Source organism: Pan paniscus, chromosome 1 (assembly GCF_029289425.2).
Source record: "Pan paniscus chromosome 1, NHGRI_mPanPan1-v2.0_pri, whole genome shotgun sequence".
Lineage (NCBI taxonomy): Eukaryota > Metazoa > Chordata > Mammalia > Primates > Hominidae > Pan > Pan paniscus.
The window spans coordinates 82,421,393-82,444,030 of record NC_073249.2 but is presented as its reverse complement, the minus strand read 5'-3'; the positions used below and the strand labels follow the sequence as shown (position 1 = coordinate 82,444,030).

The 22,638-nt window shown below is 37.4% G+C and overlaps 1 protein-coding gene across 3 annotated transcripts in view; it reads left to right on the top strand.

The window, feature by feature from the left end:
- POU2F1 (POU class 2 homeobox 1) overlaps nt 1–22,638 on the top strand; it is a 208,936-nt gene that overhangs the window by 100,987 nt on the left and 85,311 nt on the right. For 2 of the 3 annotated variants that reach the window (XM_003824595.5, XM_003824597.5), the window contains exon 2: nt 13,497–13,562. In XM_003824595.5, the coding sequence (XP_003824643.1) occupies nt 13,497–13,562 (66 nt within the window). Of the gene's footprint in view, nt 1–10,099; nt 10,337–13,496; nt 13,563–22,638 lie in introns of those variants that run through there. The other variant, XM_003824596.5, reaches the window with a different exon arrangement.

Genomic DNA, 22,638 nt, shown 5'->3' with positions numbered 1-22,638 from the left:
GAGGTCCTCCTCAGCGTCATTCTCGACATGGCTGCAACCGGGGGGTTTTTGGGATCCTCCCAAAACCTCTTCCTGGGTATCTGGCTCATAGTAAGGTTTCAGGTGTCTTGATGGTATCCAGATAGGCTGCTGGTTTTGGCCTGGAGAAACACAAGCATAACTTCTACCCCAAGTTATTATTTTACCTGTTTCCCAACTTTTTGTTGTCGGATCTCTCCACCAAACCAGTTGTTTTGCCTCTGTCTTTGCAGCTGGTTTCTGTAGATGCTGTTTAGCTGCTGATAACATCTGGGCTTTAGGCAGGCTCAAAAAATTTAAAGTCAATAATGCTAGATTCAGTTGCATATGTGGTGTCCCGTAGTTCCTGTTTCCCCCCTTTTGCTTTTGCAACTGCTGTTTCAGTTAGAGATTCATTCTTTCCACTATGGCTTGTCCTTGAGAATTACATGGGATGCCAGTAATGTGTTTAATATTCCATATAGAGAAAAATGTAGCTAGAGCTTGGCTAGTATAGCCTGGGGCATTGTCCCTTTTAATAGAAACTGGAATGCCCATCACTGCAAAACACTGCAAAAGGTGACATTTAACACAAGCAGAAGACTCTCCTGATTGGCATGTAGCCCAGACAAAGTGAGAAAATGTATCTACACATACGTGCACATAAGCTAGTCTCCCAAACGAGGGAATATGGGTGGTGACATCCATTTGCCAAAGAGAATTAGGTTCCAATCCTCGAGGATTAACTCCTCCTGTAAAAGATGAGGAATGCACCATTTGGCAAGTTGGGCATCACTTGGTAATAGCTTTAGGTTCTTTCCAGGTAATGCTGTATCTGCATTTGAGACCAGAGGCATTAACATGGGTTAAATTGTAAAAGTGTTTGGCATTAGATATTGCAGTAGCAACTAGGCAATCAGCCATTTGATTCCCTGCAGTCAAAGGTCCTGGAAGAGGTATATGAGCCCTAATGTGAGTTGATGTAAATAGGGTGCATTCTACTCCTAACTGCTGTTTGCAGTTGGGTAAATAAAGTCATCAGCTGCTCATCTGTTTGGAATCGTAGCTGAGCATTTTCAACTAACTGTGTAGAATGAACCACATATGAAGAATCAGAAATCACATTAATAGGCATATCAAAAGCAGTCAATACCTCAATTACAGCTACAAGTTTTGCTTTTTGAGCTGAAGTATAGGGCGTCTGGAAAACTTTACCTTTCAAGCCAGAATAAGAAGCTTTACCATTACTAGACCCATCTGTGAAGACATTTTCAGCACCTTCAATTGGTTTAAATTTAGTTGTTTTAGGGAGAATCTAATTAGTTATTTTCAAAAATTGAAACAGTTTTCATTTTAGGAAAATGGTTATAGAGAATACCCACAAAGTCAGCTAAGTGAGTTTGCCAAGTAAGACTATTTGTAAAAGCCTGTTGTATTTCTGCCTTTGTAAGAGGGACAGTAATTTTTCCAGGATCATATCCATGTAATTTAACAATCTTCGTTCTCCCATTTCCTAGCATAGTAGCAATTTGATCCAAATAAGCAGTCAAAGTCCGTGAATTAGTTTGTGGAAGAAAAAGCCACTTTACAAGATGTTGCTCGTGAACAATAACACCAGTAGGTGAATGCTGAGTTGAAAAAATTAGCAAATCTAGAGTCTTCTCTGGATCTATTCTATTTATTTGAGCCTTATATGCTTGCTTCTCAATTAGCTGTAACTCTGCCTCAGCCTCCTTTGTTAATTGCTGAGGGTTAGTGAGACTAGGATCTCCTCAAAGGATAGAAAATAGATTACTCATGGCATAGGTAGGAATGCCTAGAGCAGGTCATGTCCAATTAATGTCCCCTAGTAATTTTTGAAAGTCATTTAATGTTTTCAATTGATCGCTATGTATGGTTACTTTCTGTGGCACAATGGTAGTGTCATTTATTAAGGTCCCCAAGTAGGGGTAAAGAGTAGTAGTCTGAATTTTGTCAGGAGCTATAATTAAACCAGCATGAGAAATCGAATTTTGCAAGTGATCATAACATTGAAGTAATATTTCTCGAGTGGGGGCAGCACAAAGTATATCATCCATATAATGAATAATGTAACACTGGGAAAATTTTTTACGAGTAGGTTCAATTGCTTGCCCTACATAAGTCTGGCAAATTGTTGGACTGTTTAACATGTCTTGTGGCAACACTTTCCTATAAAAACACTTAGCAGGCTGCAGGTTGTTACCGCAGGAATTGTAAATGCAAACTGTTCACAGTCCTGCTCAGCTGAGGGGATAGTAAAGAAACAGTCTTTTAAATCTATGACTATTAAAGGTGAATTTTTTGGAATCATAGCAGGAGAAGGCAATCCTGTCTGTAATGCCCCCATAGGTTGTATAACTGAATTAATGGCCCTAAGATCTGTCAACATTCTCCATTTACCTGATTTTTTCTTAATAACAAAGACTGGAGAATTCTGGAGGAAAATGTTGGAGCTATGTGTCCTTTTTCTAATTGTTCAGTTACTAAGTCCTCTAAAGCCTCCAGTTTCTCTTTACTTAGCAGCCATTGTTCTATCCAAATTGGCTTATCTGTTAACCATTTTAAACATATAGGTTCTGGAAGCTTAACAATGGCCACCATCAAAAATGATACCCTAAACCTTGGCAGGAACTTTGTCTTTCTACTTGAAGTGGTTCCTTCAAACCTTGCAGATTTTTTCCTAGTCCCATACCAGGGACATACCCCATTTCCTGCATCATATGTTGACTTTGAGAGCTATATAATTGTTCTGGAATTAGAACTTGTGCTCCCCATTGCTGTAATAAATCTCTCCCCAATAAATTTATAGGTACAGAAGTTATAACTGGTTGAATAGTCCCAGGTTGTCCATCGGGCCCTTCACAATGCAAAATATAACTACTTTGATATACTTCAGAGGCTTTACCAACTCCAACTGTGTTAAATTGAGCAGATTGAATTGGCCACGTGGACGGCCAGTGCTGTAGAGAAATGATTGAAATGTCCATTCCTGTATCTACCAAACCTTTAAATTCTTTACCCTGAATAGTTATTTCACAGGTAGGACATTTATCAGTAATTTGATTCACCCAATAAGTTGCTTTGCCTTATTTGTGCTTCCAAATCCTCCTGTTCGTGTAGTTTCACTTTTCCCCATTTCCACATATGACACAATCAGGAGCTGTGCTATACACTCTCCTGGCTCTGCTTTGCAGGGAACAGAAGTAGATATAACAATTTGAATTTCCCCATTGTAATCTGAATCTATGACTTCTGTACGTACTTGCACTCCTTTTAAATTTAAACTAGACATACCTAGAAGTAATCCTACCATCCTCGCTGGCAAGGGTTGACAGACTTCTGTTGGCACTTTTTGCAGGGGTTCCCCAGGCAGAAGGCTCACAGCTTTTGGGCAGCATAAATCTACTGCAGCACTACCGGCTGTGGCGGGGGACAGGCATTGTACAGGGGTGAGGGAATGGCCTGAGCCAGAAATGCCCCGGTTTGGGCGCTACTTGCCGAGACCAGGTCGGTCGTGGAGACCCTAACCCAGTGGCGCTAGAGGAATTAAAGACACACAGAAATATAGAGTGCAGAGTGGGAATCAGGGCTGACAGCCTTCAGAGCTGAGAGCTACAAACAAAGCTTTACCCACATATTTATTGACAGTAAGCCAGTCATAAGCATTGTTTTTATAGATTTAGATTAAAACGGGAAACAAAGAGATGGGCTCTGGCTGGTTATCTGCAGCAGGAACATGTCCTTAAGGCACAGATCACTCATACTATTGTTTGTGGTTCAGGAACACCTTAAGCGGTTTTCCGCACTGGGTGAGCCAAGTGTTCCTTGCCGTCATTCCGGTAAACCAACAACCTTCAGCATGGGCGTCGTAGCCATCATGAGCATGTCACAGTGCTGCAGAGATTTTGTTTATGGCCATTTTGGGGGCCTGTCTACAGCCAGATTTGGGGGCCTATCCTCAGCACGTTCTTGTCTTCCCAATTCCTATGCCTGTGCCTGAAAGCACTTAGTAAATACTTGTGGAATCCATTAATGATTGAAATCAGTGACTTGGCAAAACACTTTAAACTAGAATGAAAGAAAGACAGTTATAGAAGTAAAGAAACAGTATGGTAAGATAGGATCATGTAGGATAGGCTAGACAGATAAGTTTAGTGAAATGGTAAAACTTTAATAGAGCTACACAAAGATTTAAGCTTTTACAACCAAGAAATTCAGGATTGGATTTTGTAATAGATTTAGTTTTAAAGAATGCCAGATTGTTAGAGTGAACAGTAGATGAGCTATGTATATAGCTGTAAAAATGTAATGTAGCACAGGTTAAAAGAGACCAGAAACATGTCATTTCAAACTGCTTTCTGGTGTAGTAGCTTTCTCAGTGAGCCACCACTTAAATGACTTGATGAGATTAACTGACAGCCCATTCCTGTTTGATGCACTATCTGATTCCCTATAGCATGCTGAAGACTTACTCCATGGTGTGTCTACCAGTTGAGTTGTAAAGTTATTAAGAACCATTTACTTGTTTGTGCTCCCAATACTGTTCATGCTAGTTGTACTAATTTTAATCACACTATTTATTTATTTTTTTATTTACAGATGGAGTTTCTCTCTGTCACCCAGGCAGGAGTGTAGTCACGCGATCTCAGCTCAATGCAACCTCCGCCTCCTGGGTTCAAGCAATTCTCATGCCTCAGCCTACTGAGTAGTTGGGACTATAGGCGCATGCCATCACGCCTAGCTAATTTTTGCATTTTTAGTAGAGATAGGGTTTCACCATGTTGGCCAGGCTAATCTCGAACTCCAGAGCTCAGGTGATCCACCTACCTAGGACTCCCAAAGTGTTGGGATTACAGGCATTAGTCACCACACCCAGCCTAATTACACAACTTAAATAACTATATAAACCAAGGAAAAGAATAGAAAAAGAAAGATGATGTTTCTGTGAAAATTAAGTTAAATGCTTTGGAAAGATTTGATAAAGGGTAATTACTAAAAAATACTGAATTAGATGTGTGCAAGAGAGCTATAAAATAGTAGGGATAAATTATTCTAAAAAAATAGAAAAGCATTATGGACTCAGATTGCCTCATGTGTCATATAATTCTTGCCCCACTTTTAAAGCAGTGTTTTTTAATCTATGAGACATGAAGTCAATTTAATAGGTTGAAGTCAACAATTTTTTTAAAGAAATATTTTAGAACACATCGCAATACATTTATACCTGGAAAGAAGCATTGTTCTATGGAACTTTTCTTGAGTTTTTAGTATTTAGTCTATACATATATGTACAATGTAAAATGTGACTTTCAGTGAAAAACGTAAAAATCTTTTGAGTTTTTTATCCAAACTCAAAAGGCTTTGGCCCAAAAAAATTGGTGAATGAATGTGTATTTATATGCTTTGGGTTAAAATACAATCATTATGTACTTGTGTTTATGATACTTAGGTTGACCATTTTGTTCAGCCAACCAACTACTGATCTCAGTCTCATGGGATAAGAATTTTTACATATTTTCTTTTACTTGTCTTCCTCTCATGCCCTCCATATTGTGCCTGAGTCCCCAACCCCCACCATACCTCGGCTCTCTGTTTAGTAGCTATGTGACCCTAAGGGTCATTAACTAGGCCTCAGTTTACTTTTTATCAAGTAAGATTATCCTTCAGATTGCTTGTTATTTGGCAGTGCTTAATAGCCACGTTGATAAAGTACATTTCTTTCATGGTATCTGCCCATCTAGATTTTTAGTAAATGATAGACATTCCGTTAAGTTATTCTAAAAGATTTTTTGTGGGGGGAGGAGACACTGAGAGCCCCATAATGCAACCTTAGAGGGTATCATTTACATAGTCTGTGATGTAGTTGACAAGAATGGTGGCAGTGCCAATACCTATCACTTGATTCTGAGTCTCAAATTTTCAAGTCCTGGAATGTTGTTTCATATTTGGTGGGCATTAGTAAAATTATTTTAGTTTGTATGTGTGTGATGGGTTTGTTGGACTTTTTTTGTAAATAATTATTGATAATGCTTGAGGTACTAAGTATTTTTATTACAGAGAATTGAAATATCATTAAGTGTTTTCTGTAAGTAAGTTAATAGGACACTAAATTATTGGTAGATTGGAAAAGAGATGAAGGTTGGAAAGGATATTGGTGTACTGTTGAGATTGGCTGGGGTGAAACCAGTGACGCTAAAAGATGCAGACACCCCCCATGATATAGAAAGGAGGTAACAGGCAATAATTGTTGAGTCAGACATTTCTGCTTGTTCAACTAGTTATATAGTCAGTACAGAATAGAGGGTACAAATGGCTATTCATATAGAACATGACCAGGCTGGATGTTAATGATTTAGTAAGGTAGAATATAGGCCGATCTCAGTTCACTCTCACATAAAAGGTGTGTTTTAAAACACTAGTTTATGATTTGTCATTGCCCTCAATTTCATTTCTAATGATACCTACACTGGCCCATAAGATCATGAATATAAAAATATTTTAATACTAGTAGTGTCGGCTGGGCATGGTGGCTCACGCCTGTAATCCCAGCACTTTGGGAGGCCAAGGTGGGCGAATCACGAGGTCAGGAGTTCGAGACCAGCCTGGCCAACATGGTGAAACCCGTCTCTACTAAAAATACAAAAATTAGCCTGACATGGTGGCAGGCGCCTGTAATCCCAGCTACTTGGGAGACTGAGGCAGGAGAATCGCTTGAAACCAGAAGGCAGAGGTTGCAGCAAGCTGAGATTGTGCCACTGCACTCCAGCATGGGCAAAAGAGCAAACTGCATCTCAAAAAAAACAAAAACAAAAACAAAAACTAGTAGTGTTAACCGTGAATTCTGGGTCCTGGAAGAGCGTTTGTCCCCTCTTTTAGAAAAAAAAAAAAAGGTTACATTTTAGGCGTAATTGTGAAATACATGAGTTTGAATTTGCCCTTTCAGCTCCTTTTTATACTTCCATATGTTACTACTATTTCCTATTATTACTACCTTCTATGAACCCTTTGCCCACATGACCCCACCCCCAATCCAGGTCCTCTAAACATCAGTTATTTTATCATTTATTGACCTCTTCTCTAGTAGAAACAACCATTGCCTTACTAATCAACTCCTCAACTAGGTGTTAAATGAAAGCAGTGGGATTGGATTAATTCATGCTCAAGTGTGAATGACTGACAATCCCACAAACCTCTCAAAAATGATTTTCCTTTGTACAAAGGGTGTTCTTTCTAGGTTAAGTTTTAGTCTAATTGATTCTTTGCTATTATTTCAGACAGATGACCAAGTGAAATGGACATTTGAACTTTGTGGGAAAAGCTGTTATTTTCTTCTTTTGGACATAAATGTGCCATGGTTGGGGAGTATAGGCAAGAGATGGTGACAGTCCCTCTCCCAATCCATCTGTAGAGGCTTGGACAAACTCCTGGTGTTTAAACTTCCCCTCTAAAATTAGTAGGGTACCTAGGTCAAGGGTGGTAGAAAGGGACTTTTCTTGCCTTTCCTTCCCACTGTAGCAAAGTGAGCTTTTTTTTCCGGGTGAGCTTTGCAGTAGAGGGGAAGCGGGGGGTCCCACTCTAGATAGTAGCCTGTGTGGGCTGGTAAACTATAGCCTCCCTGCTACAGGTCTTGTGGGACTCCCTTAGCCTGAGGGGGAGGCTCTTTCACTAGGAAGGTGCTGCTCCTGTTGGGTACAGACACACTCCTTTGTCAGCAATGATTGTCTGGCTGCAAGTCATCCTTAGCTAATATATGAAAGACCGCACTCACAGTAGAAAGGTAGTTTAGAGATGTTATTACATAAAGTAGAAAAGGGCAGATGGTAAGTTGCAGAAATATCCCATAATAAATGCAAATAATAAATTTTAAATTCCGTAAAGGCGGAAGAGGAGGGAAATAAACATTTATTGATATCTACCGTAATCTAGTCACATTCATCATTGCTTTTCATCTTTTCTCACCAAGGAGAATTTGTATAATCCAACATATTCTACCTTAAAAACTCATTTGAAATTTGTGTTTTCTTCTATAATGTATTCTTATTTTAATACAAAGTGGTGTGAAATATTAAATAAGATTGATGCTTTCAAAAGATGGACATGTTTATCCAGTGACTTGATGTCTGCCCTGGCACAGCTGCATCACATTCCTCCAGTCCATGCTCTTGTCTGAGAAGCATGAAAGCATTTATCTCACAATAACCTCATGAAAGGGATATCATCATTTTATAGGTGATAAAATTAAGGCTCGAAGAAGGAAGGAACTTAAACAGGTATTACAGGTACTAAATGGCTGTGTTAAGTTTCTCCCCCAAAGTCTCTCCTCATAAGCATTTTGTGATTCAGTAAAACAGAAAAACTGGTAATGCAGAGTGCTGATCCAAAAGTTTAAGGTTTTTGGTCCTCTACTGACTTGCAAGGGAATCTTTTTAAAGGCCCCTTGTTAAAATCTGTCTTTCATTTCCTCATATGCATGTTGAGTTTAATTTCAACCTTAATGTTGGGAAAAGGTGCATACATATTTTAGAAATCAGGCATTTGATATTCTTGAAGACTAGTTCTAAATAAAAACAGTTATTAATGGGCTGACACCTTTCAGAACTCTCCTCAAATCTAGTGCACTCTTATGTGTATCTGTACACACATAAGTTAAAAGTGACTTTTAAACACAATGTCTTTGCTGCCGTTTACTGGTTTCTTCACTACACTGAAAACAAACCATTCAGTCTGCTGCTTTACCACCTCTCAGCAATTCCCTACGTGTTTAACTCATCCATAATGCATAGGAATAGCCAAGAGCACAGATTCTGATATCAGAAAATTCTAGTTTTAAATCCTGATTCCGAATTACTAGTGTGACATTGGATAAAGTGTTTTAGTTCTCTGTGCCTCAGTTTCCTTACTTTAATAATATATAAGGAAAGAAAGGGGTAATAATGCTTATTACTCCATGGAGATTTTGTAAATCTCCTGAATTGTCTGTGATGATTAGGCTGTTGTCATTGTAATGCCTGAAAAATTTTGGGTTGATGACTTACCTTGTAAATATACTTTAAATTGAATAAACATATAGTTTAGTAAGGATTATATATATGTATGTATGTTCATTAAGTGAAATATACTTGAGAATACCAAGTAATTCCACCATTTACATGGCCCACCCTTTGACAATAGAGATTCTAAGTAACAAACTGTCTTCTTTCTACTTGAGATTTATTTTCATGGGGGAAGGATACTGCATAATATGTAGCATTCAACTAATCTATTCTGTTAATTTGGTAGTATAAAAAGATTTGTAGATAATGAATTTCTATACTCTTTAAGATACTTTATACACCTTGCACCGCTTCTGGGTTTACTGTTGCCTCGTTTTAAAGTGGGACTTTCTCTTGACGGAAGTGTGTTAAGAATTGGAAAATTCCCTATCAGTAGACTAGCACCATCTTGACAGCCTTGTGTTCTGCTTCTACCTTGCTAATTGTTTCCTTGGGATTATTTGGATTGTGTAGAAAGCTTTTTGCAAATCCTCTTATTACTGAAGTCATTGTTGCCAGCAGGAATAAGATTAAAGGTGCTTAAGTCTGTAGGGTTGTTTCTAATTTGTACGTGTCATTTCAGTGGCATTTTAACAGAACTCTGTCTCCTGTACCTCCCTTCTCCCTTGGTACTATCTCCAGTTAGGTCCAAGAAGCCAGGCCATTGGAAGAAGTCTCATTTTATCCTCCTAATTATTATGCTGGCACTCAGGAGATAATTTTTCCCTTCATGCACTGCCAATTAATATGCAAATAGCCTGATAAATATTTATGCAACGATTTAAATTATGCAGGGAGTGCTTTCAGTATATTCTGTAAATGAATTGTTCATGGACTTCAAAGTGCTGGCTGCTGTGCTAACGAGGAGAGATTTGCATAAGGCCCTAATCACGCGCATACTGATTAAGCTTCATTATGGAAACTGCCAGCTGCAATCTTTGTTTCTATTTTATTACAAAAAGAGGAACTTTTTCATGCTTCAGTTGCCTTGACAATGTCAGTCCTAGCTGGTAGGAGAGACTAAAACTCCTCTGAGCAACTGAAGTTTCCTTATTCAGTTGAAGATTGCTATGGTGTAACAGAAGTTGTATTTTGCTTTTCCCCTTAATCCACTTTCCACCCTACGCAACCCCCCTCTTTTCTCTTAAGAACATACTGTAGATTTGTTAGAAATAGTAGTACCTTCTTTCCCCACCCCAAACTGCTACCTGTTTCTTCCTTGTTTGGACTCTCTGCTCCTCTAGAAGATTTCACAGCAATGCTGGACTGCAGTGACTATGTTCTAGGTGGGTACCAGCACAGTTCTTTTCTTAGAAGCTTTAATATGGAAATAGAGTGTGTCGGGTTGACTATGCATAAATGCTTAATCGCATATGCAGCCTGTGGCGGGGGAGGGGGAGAGTTGGACTGAGCAGGGAAGGAGGAAAGCATTTGCAAAGCACAAGCTTACTTGAATTTGCAGTAGGTCCCTCCCTGTGACTAGCTCTTCTGATTCAGAGGGTATCGTTAGTAAATACAGTTAATTTAGAGTTCAGCTCGAATGAATATTTTTGCTTTTTGGAAATTCCTATTGAGAACATTTCATGTAGTTATAAAAACATCTTAAATCTGAAACAAGGCATAGAACTGTACATAGATAATATATACATATTAATAAAAATGTTTTTCATACCTAATGAGAACGTCTTATACAAAAACCAAAATGCTCAGTGAAAAATAAGGTTGAGTCACAATGCAGAATAGTTTTTATAAATGTTAATAAAGAGGGTAATTGTACTGGTTGCTGCAACAGATCTGTTGATCGATTTCCAGATTTTAGAAACTATTAACTTTTCAAATTTTTGCTAGGATTAGTCCTCTTTTTAATTTTTTAAAAATCAACTATATACTCTAGATAACTACAACTTTAAATGTTGGAAAACCTTTTTAGAGTTTTCTCTGTAGAACAGCAAGCCTTTTGGAGTGGAAGATGTCCAGCTTAAATTTGTTAAAACCATCTTTGGTGATGAAGATTTCAAATAAATCAAGGCACTTTGATTTTTAGATATATGGTGGCTAATGGTGGTCATATTTTGTGTGGAGTTATGTCTGTTTATATGCAGAATTATTGAGACTTTTTTTAATTACTCTAGTCACCTGGAAAGTTAAATGATATGAACTCCAGGACTTGGATATCTTACATTTAAAACTTTTGCAAATGACTTTTTTCCTATATTGTCATTTTCTGCACTTGAAAATTAAAGCTGCTCCTGTCACCTTCATAGTTGCCAAAGATAAAGTAAAATGATACTTCTGAAAACGTTTGAATTCTTATGCATAAGGCATGGCCTAAACCCAGGGTAGCAGTATCTGCCCAGCACAGTAAAAGCCACTATGTAAAGAGTGAATGACAGAAACAACAAATTTATGTCAGGAATTCAATCTTGTATTTACTCTTTGACATTTACTTAGTTAACAATTCAAAAAAAGGAAAGAAAAATACCTTTTTGGAATATTTTTAACACATCATTTTAGAATTAGAAATTACATCTCTTACTTTCAGTTAATAGTATTATTTAAACAGTCTTCCCATTGTGCAATTTTATTTTTGTGTGTATGTGAAGTAATGTTTTATTTTTGTGTGTATGTGAGATAATTTTGTTAAATGCTTTTGAAGCTCTTGACAGTTCAGTAGAAGAATCTGAGATGATTCACTTAAAATACCTGTGACATAGTCTTTATAGATGGGAAAATTAGAATATGAATTGTACAAAGTCAGGCTCATGACTTGTTAAGAATTATGCTTATTTCTGCGGTGCCCACATATGTGAGAAAACTTACTCTTTTTATGAATGTTAACTGATTGATCATTTTTTCCACTTTCCTTTAAAATTCGTTTAAAGGAAGCATGGAGCAGTATGTATGCTAATGGTATATTCTATTACATTTGTTGTGATCTCTGTTGACTTTCATGAAATTTTGGTTGTCATTCAGAAAGCTGATTTTTCACTAAGTTGTACACCTGTTCCTTTCAAACCTTAGTATGCTTTCAGATGATATTTAAATTTCTCTGGACAGTGAGAAGAAGGAAGTTGTAGAACTGCCCTCATTTATGACCACAAACATATGAATTTTAACCCTTTGAACATTAGAAGACCAAACCAAAGTTATGACAGAACTGCCTAAGCCCATAAGACAAGCGTCAGTTACAGAAACTTTTACTGTATTGGAAAAGCTATTACACATCTTCTTGTTGGAAATGAAACTTATAAAAGAAAGACTCCTGATTTTTTTTCTCATCTGTTATGCATGGGGATAATTCGACTGTAAAGAACATGGTTGAGAATTCTGTCTAGTGATTGTTTTGATTTTCTAGTTAGATGTTTAAGCAGATGACAAAATGTGCTCTTTGGTCAAAAACACAGTATAGTTTAAATATTTGTTCTCTGTTAATAACTAAAGTTAAATGGTTCTTAACTTATTTAACCACTAAATAAGTTAATGTGGGTAAAGGCAGAACTTATTTGACAGTAAACTTGTTTGATCATAAATATTCTAAGTTTGAGTTTACAGTAGTAGAATAAGAGATATATTTATGTATATTCCCTTTCTTACCCTTTCAAAGACTTAGAAGAAAAGCAGAGTTCTTGTCCCTTCTCTTAATGTATTTTCTGGGATACCTAATATTGCTTGATGAAAACATTTTACTGTGGAAATAAACCTTCATTAAGTAGATAACCCAGAAATGATAAACTCAAATTAGCAGTTTCATTTAGGATATTGAGGTAGTATTACTTTAAGTGGGTGTGGTTGTAATGCAGTTTTGAAATTATTAGCTATATCTGTTATGCCTTATGGTACAACTTCTTGTGCTGGTTTATAGTTGAGGTATGAATTTAATATGTTCTCACTTTGACTTGTTTAGTTTGGTTGGGGAGGGGAGTAAATTTGGAGATAATTTACCTTAGACGTGTTTTCTTTTAGTTCATAGGTTGAGTTACTGTCCCATCTTTTATCAAGATTACCAGTGGGTTGTTTTGGTTATAATGAATGAATATCATTGCATATAGAAAAAGATACTTTATTTGGGAATAACATTTTATTTTGTGAGGTGCTTCCCCCCTTTCCAGTTTTACTTCATGTTAAAAGCATTTATTCCTTTTACATATCAGGCTTTCTAATTTTCTTCAGGTTACAGTTCTGCTGTCTTTCTTTAAAGAATCTTAAAATTATTTAAAAAGACAGTTTATTTGTGAATCCCTTCAGGGTCTGGGGAATTTTGAATTTCTTCCAGATAACCTTTTATTATAATTTCTAGTATTTTAGCCAGACATGTATACACTGGGTCTTCTTAAACTATATGACTATAACATTAGTTAACCCTTTTCTCTGCCACAGTTCTGCCTCCTCAATCCCATCTCCATCCCCAGTTTTTTAAAAACCTTATTCTCCTCTGATTTATTGCAGACTCAAGAATGAACAATCCGTCAGAAACCAGTAAACCATCTATGGAGAGTGGAGATGGCAACACAGGTAAGAGTTTTCTGATCTAGCTTTTTAATTAACTCTAGTAGAGCACAAAGAAGAAAGTTTCCATGTAACTAGGACTTGTATTTGGCAAATACAGACCAATTTGAGTATTGAGTTGTCAAATATGATTCAGTCCTTTAGGAACTGGGAGGGATTATGTTTGTTTAAGATTACTTAACTTTCTTCTGCAGGCAGCTTCGTTGTTTTGCTTCTGTCTATCAGACAAACTATGCAGAAGTTAGGAAAACTGTCCTTTGGGTCAGATAGTTTTGGATATGAAATATGGGTTTACCACTTACTAGCTTGTGACTTTAGGCAATTTCCCCAATCTTTTTGAGACTTAATTTATTCAATTACAAAATGAGGATAATATATTTCAGGTTATTGTGAGTATTAAAGGAGATGATATATGTGGCATGTTAAGCAAAATGCCAGCTACGCAGTAACTATTCAGTAAAATGTTATTTTTCTTACAGATGTTAATCAAAATAGTAAATTTTATCTGCCCTACCTTTGCTATAAATTATAAGTTATGATAGTAAGTAGTTATAGACACATACCCATTTCTAATACATTCTTTTATTTGGTAATTTAAAAAAATTATACTTCATTAAACCTTTTATCAAGAGAAAATTATCATATAAATGAGAATACTGAGGCCCCATGAGAGAAAGGTAAATCTGTAAAGGATGGTTTGTCTCCACGGCTCATACTCTTGAGTCAGTATATTGCTTAGAGGATGTAAGACTATGTATCTTTATCATCTGCCAGAGAGGATACAGGGACTTCCCTGGTTTCTGGTAAAGGTATAAATCAAAATATGAAACCAAATAAGAAGACAGTTATGGGCAAGGATGAACAGAAAGTACTTGCTTCTAAAAACTAGGTTTTTCGCTTGCAGAGAGGGATCCCTTTTGACTTATCATTTTTAAAATGCTTAACCATGGGCAATGGTAAGAATGAGAGGCACTCTTAATTTGTGGTAAATGGCTGAGTTGGACTAATGTAGCAGTTTTCCTGCCTGTATGTCTTTTGCTGTAAACTCTCCTATACCTGGAGATGCTTATGTTAATCTCTAAACTGTACATACCTCTTTATGTGAAACTGAGCTGTGGGGCTTCCATGTTCACCCCTGTTGTATTTAACACACTTCATAGTACTCTTACTGAGGCTAGCCAAGTAGACTTCTGTAGTATCTCTTAAGAAGGGAAAGGGCAGCATTGTATTCTGTCTGAATTGTCAGCCAGTCTCCTTTTTGTTATTTCTCTGTCCCCTGTTTGGACTCCATCTTTCTTTCTTGTTCATCACTGGTTCTTATGCCAGTGCCGGTGCTTCAGCCACCTAGCTTAGGTGTGGGAAATGTTTGCAGAGAGAAATAGGGCAGCTGATCCCCTTAAGAGACTAGAGGGTGGGGCAGTGGGCAGGACACCTGTGCCTAAAGAACAGCTTCAAAGAAGAAACATACTTTTTTTTTTCCCTAAGGGAAGATAAGCAGATGATTGGAAAACACTGAAAATAGCCATTACATCAGACTACATGGAAATCCCTGTATCTACTTTAATGCTACTACTGTAATAGCAGTTTCAGCAGTTACCATTTATTGAGCAACTACAACACTTTTTTTTTTTTTTTTTTTTTTTTGAGATGGAATTTTGCTCTTATTTCCCAGGCGGGAGTGCAATGGTGCAACCTCGGCTCACTGCAACCTCTGCCTCCTGGGTTCAAGCGATTCTCCTGCCTCAGCCTCCGGAATAGCTGGGATTGCAGGTGCCAGCCACCATGCCCAGCTAATTTTTTGTATTTTTAGTAGAGACGGGGTTTCAACATGTTGGCCGGCTGGTCTTGAACTCTGTGGGCGTTACCTGATTTCGAGTTAAGTTATTTTGACAAGTTAGATGCCATTATTTCAAATTATAGGAAATTGAGGCACAAAACCAGCCAGGAAATAAAGTCAGGTTTAGGATTCGCAGCCCACATGTAAGTTTCCCCATGAAGTGCAATAAAATAAAACTGAAAATTTAAGCAACACATTGTGTATGTCCAGACCTGTATAAGGTAAGTTCTGACTGGAGCACTTGTTGTAACCGTCTTGTGAATTTCTTGCCTCGTTTTAATATAGAATGTGTGGCAGACTGGTTCCTATCAGACTTGCATATTTACTTACCATGTTTGATATATTAGGTATAAAATTACAGTTTATTTAGATAATTGTATGCTTACAAATTGATTTTTATTTAAGCATATAACAAATGAGCCTTCAGACTCTTGAGTTGTTAGTTAACTATTCTTTTTTTGGTAGTTTATGAAAGCAAGTAAAATGTTTAAGGGGAAGAACGCTTAGCATTATAGTAAAACTGAAGCCTCACAATTTCTGGATTCAGAATATGTTTGTGTAGATCATTTTTTCCTGAAATGTTTACAATTGTAATAATTTTGGTTTGTGACACTTTAAGGAGAATGATATTGTAAAATTATTTTAAGATTGTGTTGATACGTTAATTCTATACCTTCTGTCATTGATTCGAGAGGCAAAATCAAATGATGCACTTTTTGTCAAATAGTCCTTTTATGTTTGCAGAAAATTTATAGTCTAGGTTTTTAAAAAATGTATTCAGTAAGTGCCCGTTCTATGTGTAAAGTACTATAATCAGTGTTATTAGGATGTACAATGCAAATAGATGAAATAACCCTCAGTCTTTAAGGAGTTAACAATTCATTAAGAGATAAGACAGATAAATAACTGATTCTGGATAGATTATGGTAAATAATTCAAGAGGAGGTACAGAAAAGTGCCATAGTGGTGTTAATTAGGTGTTTCTTTGAAGAAATTTGTGTATGTTTATAGGTCAGGTGGAAGGACCCATCAGGGAGCAAGAGAGTGGAGAAAGAAATACAATTAATTGAACCAAGGTAGGGGTGAAGGTCTAGTATCAGAAGTGCAGAATGAAGGGTTGACTCTGAACATGAAAAAGACTACCCCATGTCTCTAAAACTGGGGAGAAGAAGCAAATATTATACAGTAACAGAAAATTGAAATGGAAGGGAGAAGCAAAACTGAGCAATCATTCACATCAGATTGCTTCATTTTTCTCATTAAAGTAGAGGTGGTCATCTGAGAGGAAGGCAGGGATAATAGTAATAATAATGGCAGCAGCTACTGTTCTTTGAATTCTTACTGTAGGTGTGTGGCTAGCCACTTTATTATATATACTTTATGTCATAATTTTTAAAATACTCTTACAAGGTTAAGTAGATTTATAAAAAGGATTGATGAGCCTTTTGAGGGTCAGTCTCAAAGAAAATAAATGTGTTAGCTTATCCAGCCAACCTAGTTATACAGCTGATCATTGAATAACATGGATTTGAGCTGCATGGCTCCACTTATATGCAAATATTTTTCATTAAATATGTTGGAATTTTTTTGAGATTTGCAACAATTTGGAAAAACTCACAAATGAACTGTGAAATATTGAGAAATATTGAAAAAAATTAAAAGGTATGTAATGAATGCATAAAATATATGTAGATACTATTTTATCATTTATTACCATGAAATATCACAAATGTATTAAAATTATAAAACCTTAAAATGTATCAGAACTTACGCACACACTCGATCACATACATGGCACCATTCACAGTCTAGATAAATAGAAACAAATGTAAACAATACAGTATTAAATTGTAATTGGATAAAATTAACTGCATTACCTACTATACTACTGTAATAATTTTGTAGCCACCTCTTGTTGCTATTGCAATGATCTCAAGTATTGTGAGTATCCATTTAAAATGCCATGTGACCCTAATCATGTCACAGTGAACAGTTCATCCAGTAAATTGTGTATTGCAGTAAAAAGTGATCTCTCTATGTCCTTGAGTATTTTGCATCCTGTTTAGTGCAATAACCTAAACCTTAAATAATGCCATAAGACCTATACGAAGTACCACTGGTGGTGCTGGAAGTGTTCCCCAAAGCAGAGGCAAGTCATAACGTTACAGGAAAAATTTGAATTGCGTGATGTATACTATAGATTGAGGTCTGCAGTTATAGTTGCCATCCATTTCAAGATAAATAAATTAAGTGTAAGGACGATTATTTAAAAAAAAAGAAAAGGAAATTCATGAAGCCTTCACTGCAGCTACACCAGCAGACATGAAAAACTTGAACTTTTTGCTAAATACCTTTTTATTTCATTGAAAATACCAGCCTGGTGCAGTGGCTCATGCCTGTAATCCCGGCACTTTGGGAGGTTGAGGTGGGCAGATTGCTTAAGCCCAGGAGTTCGAGACCAGCATGGGCAACATGGTGAAACCCTGCCTCTACTAAAAATATAAAAAACTAAGCCGGGCACCATGGCTCATGCTTGTAATCCCAGCACTTTGGGAGGCCAAGGTGGACGGATCACCTGAGGTCGGAAGTTTGAGACCAGCCTGACCAACATGGTGAAACCCCATCTCTACTAAAAATACAAAAAAATTAGCCGGGCATGGTATAGCTGTAATCCCAGCTACTCTGGAAGCTGAGGTAGGAGAATTGCTTGACCTCAGGAGGTGGAGGTTGCAGTGAGTCGAGATTGGGCCATTGCACTCCAGCCTGGGCAACAAGAGCGAAACTCCATCTCAAAAAAAAAAAAAAAGCTAGGTGTAGTGGTGCACACCTGTAGTCCCAGCTGCTTGGGGGAAGAGGTGGAAGAATCACCTGAGCTTGGGCAGTCGAGGCTACAGTGAGCTGAGATCACGCCACTGCACTTCAGCCTGGGTGACAGTGAGACCTTGTCTCAAAAAAAAAGAAAGAAAAAAGAAAATGCAGCTTTTATGTGGGTGCAGGATTGCTATAAGAAAGACATACCTTTGGACTCTAATGTGATTTGAGAGGAAGCACAGTTGTTATACGACAGCTTAAAAGGCAGGTGAAGGATCTAAAGCTGGAGAATTTAATGCCAGCAAAGGATGGTTTGATAATTTTAGAAAGATGTTTGGCTTTAAAAATGTCAGGATAACGGAAGAAGCAGCTTCTGCCAACGAAGAGGCAGCAGACCTCAAGTTCTCAGATGCCATGGAGAAAATCAGTGAAGGCCATCTGTGGTGGCTCACACCTGTAACCGCACCATAGCTGGACCCCATCTCTACCCTCACCCCACCCCCTGCAAAAAAAAAAAAAAAGATAAGACAAAAGAAGGAAAATCATTGAAGAGAAAGGATATCTGCCTGAACAGGTTTTTAATGCAGACAAAAGCGCCCTATTCTGAGAGGGAAAAAATGCCACAAAGGACATTTATTAGTAAGGAAAGACATGAAAGCACACCAAGATTTAAGGCAGGAAGGAATAGGCTAACAGTACTGTTTTGTGCAGATGCAATCGGGTTTATGATCAGGACAGCCCTATCTATATCCTATTAAAGACTGCTTTTTGCCTTCTTTTACAGCATGGACCCTTTTATGATATGGGCACTGAAACTAAAGCACATGGTGGAAGAAGGATTGGTAGCATATAGAAACATTTTTAGACAAATGAAAAAGCAAAAAAGTCAGAAATTACAGTGTATTTCCATAAAGTTACACCAAGTGTGCCTGCCTCTCCTGCCTCCCCTTCCAGCTTTTTGTCTTCTGCCATTTCTGAGTCAGCAAGACCCCTCCTGTTCCTCCTTCTCAGCCTACTCAGCATGAAGACAAGGATGAAGATCTTTGTGATGATCCACTTCCACTTAATGAATAGTAAATATATTTTCTCTCACTTAGGATTTTCTTTAGCTTACTTTACTGTAAGAATACAGTATATAATACATATACAAATATGTTTTAGTCAACTGTTTATGTTATCAGCAATGCTTCTGGTCAACAGTAGGCTATTAGTATTTGAGTTTTGTGGGAGTCAGATGTTACATGCAGATTTTCAACTGTTTGTGGGGTCGACACCCTTGACTCCGTTGTTCAGGGTTCGACTGTATGACCTTTCTGTAGCCTAGATCAGCAGTCCAAACTCAGGAATGAAGAAAATGGAACATTGGATTATTGTGCCAAAATAGTATACTATCACCAAAAAAGAAAGAGATAGAAGGGAGTGGTAATATTTTTTATAACATAGTTGTTTGCACAAGGATGCTTCCCTTTGGAAAGATGGTATTTCCCCATTCTTCCCTCTCCTCCACCTTTGGTAAAGTCTATTCTATGTTCTCAAGATTATTCCATATTGTAGCATGTATCAGAACTTTATTTTTTATAAGATATTCCATTGTATGTATATACTACATTTTGTTTATGCATTCATTTGTTAATGGGCAGCTGGATTGTTTTTACTGTTTGGCTATTATGAATAATGTTGCAGTGAACTTTGGTGTACAAGTATCTGTTTGAGTTCCGTTTTTCAATTCTTTGGGTTATATACCTAGGAGTAGAATTGCTGGGTAAAACAGAATACAAACTTATTATCTTACAGTTTGGGAGGTCAGAGTCCTAAAATGAGAGTGTTGTAAGTGCTTTATTTCTTCTGGAGGTACTATGGAAAGTCCATTTCCTTCTCTTTTCCAGCTTCTAGAGACCACCTGCACTCCTTGGCTTATGGCCCCTTCCTCCATCTTCAAAGCCAGATGTATAGCATTGTCAAATCTGTTTCCTTCCCTCCCTTTCCTGTCCCCCTCCTCCCCTCAACCCTGCTTCCATCATCATATTTCCTTCTCTAACTCTCCTGTCCCCGTCTTTTCTTTAAACACTTACTATCCTGAACTTCATTGGATTTGCAAAATACCTTTTGCCGTGTCAGGTAACAAATTCACAGCTTCCAGGAATTAGGATGATTATTAGGCCCATCTTTGATGGGCTGTTGTTCTGCTTTCCCACAAGATTTTCTCCTAAATTAAAGCTGATCATCTCTATTTTAGATGATAGTTGGAAAAGTAAAGAAGTTGTTTGAAGTTTTACAAGGTTTGGTAGGAAAAAACTAAATCAGCTATTTTGATGTAAAGAAATATTGAGGGAAAAAGGAATATTGGACAAACATTAAAAGTTTTGCTCACTTTTAACTCAAAGGGCAGACCTCTTTCATCACTACTCCTGACAGATGGTTATCTGCCCTGTGCCTGGGTTCATGCACTGACACAGAACACAGTACTTTCTAATGTTATCTATTCTCTGGTATTACAACTCTGTTTTCTACATTCTTTTGAATTTTGTCCTTAGGAGTTTGTCATCTTTTAAGAAATTAAAGCTCTTCTGGAAGTCATTGTCACATTTTAACTCTTTTCCATTCATTTGACAATTTATTACAAATTAATTTATTATAAAGTAGTAATTTATTATAAAACAATTTGTTATAATCATTTGTACTAGAATATGATGATAGTGGCTAGCATTGATTAAGTATTTACTGGGTGATTTAAACATTTTACATAGATTATCTCATTTAATCCTTATAAAAACCTCATGAAACATTATTTTTCTCTTTTTATAAATAAGGGTCTCTTTTTATAAATAAGGAAGTTGAGGCTCAGAGATGTTCAGTCACTTGATGAAGGTCACACAGATAGCTATAAAGGGGAGCAGAACCATTCTTTTTTTAAGATGGAGTTTCACTGTCATTGCCCAGGCTGGAGTGCAATGGCACAATCCTGGCTCACTGCAACCTCCACCTCCCGAGGTCAAGCAATTCTCCTGCCTCAGCCTCCCAAGTAGCTGGGATTACAGGCATGCACCACCATGCCTGACTAATTTTGTATTTTCAGTAGAGATGGGGTTTCTTCATGTTGGTCAGGCTGGTCTTGAACTCCTGACCTCAGGTGATCCGCCCACCTTGGCTTCCCAAAGTGCTGGGATTAGAGGTGTGAGCAACTGCACCCAGCCCAGAACCATTTTTTTACCCTTAGAGCTATGTTGTTTCTTTTTTTCTTTTTTTTTTTTTTTTTTTGAAGACAGAGTCTCACTCTGTTGCCCAGGCTGGAGTGTAGTGGCACGATCTCGGCTCACTGCAACCTCCACCTCCTGCATTCATGAAGTTCTTCTGCCTCAGCCTCTCAAGTAGCCGGGATTACAGGTGTGCGCCCCCACGCCCAGCTAATTTTTGTGTTTTTAATAGAAACTGGGTTTCACCATGTTGCCCATGCTGATCTTGAACTCCTGGCATCAAGCGATCCACCTGCCTCAGCCTCCTGCTGGGATTATAGGCATGAGCCACCATGCCTGCCCTGTTGTTTCTTTTTGTCTCCAATGCGCAAGATAACAGTACTAAGTAACATCAGTGAAGTTGAATAAAAGACTGATTTTGTTCTCAATAAATTTATCTTCTAGAGAAAACATATATGAAAATGTAATATAACAGAAATCGAGACGATTCATGAGAAGTATATGTGAACCCATGAGAATTCAGTGTAGGGGAAAAGTGTTTCTAGCTGGGAGGATCAGAGAAGGCGTTGGAGAAGGTGGAACTGAAACTGTATCTTACAGGCTGGTTAGGGTTTAAATCATGATGATGCTAGGCAATATATGTTCAGCATGAAGAAACAGTCAAAGCTGAGATGGGGGAAGAAATCTGTCCTAAATGTCTCTAATTCCTTCAAAAGATTTCCATTATGTCATCTGATTTCTAGATCTTTTATCTTTTAGTCATTCACAGAATTAGACAGTATTCCAATTCTTCAGACTTCATTGCAGCCATTACCATTACCTTTTGCTTATTATTATCTTTGAAAACTTACCATTGGCTTATTATAATTATTTTTATAATGCAGGTAAAAAGGATATTTAAATATTATATTTTAATATAAATGTTAATATATTTAATAAGATTTTCTGATACTTGTTTTGTAATGTGAAAAGTTGTTTTCTTTTAAAGCAGCTGACTCATCTGTTGTAATGAATTTACAGTCAATTAACTGTCTTTTTTCATCTGAATTATGATAGATAGATCCAAGACTTCCCTATCCTGTCCTTTTTCACTTGCTTTTTTCATTTGAATTGAAAGGGGAGAGTTCCCTGACCCCCCTTGCAGGACATGCGACAGGGAGTGGCTCATATGTTTGGCTGCCCACACTCAAACCTCTTAGAGGAAGGGAAGCACACAGACTGGCAGGTGCAGGAGTTATGG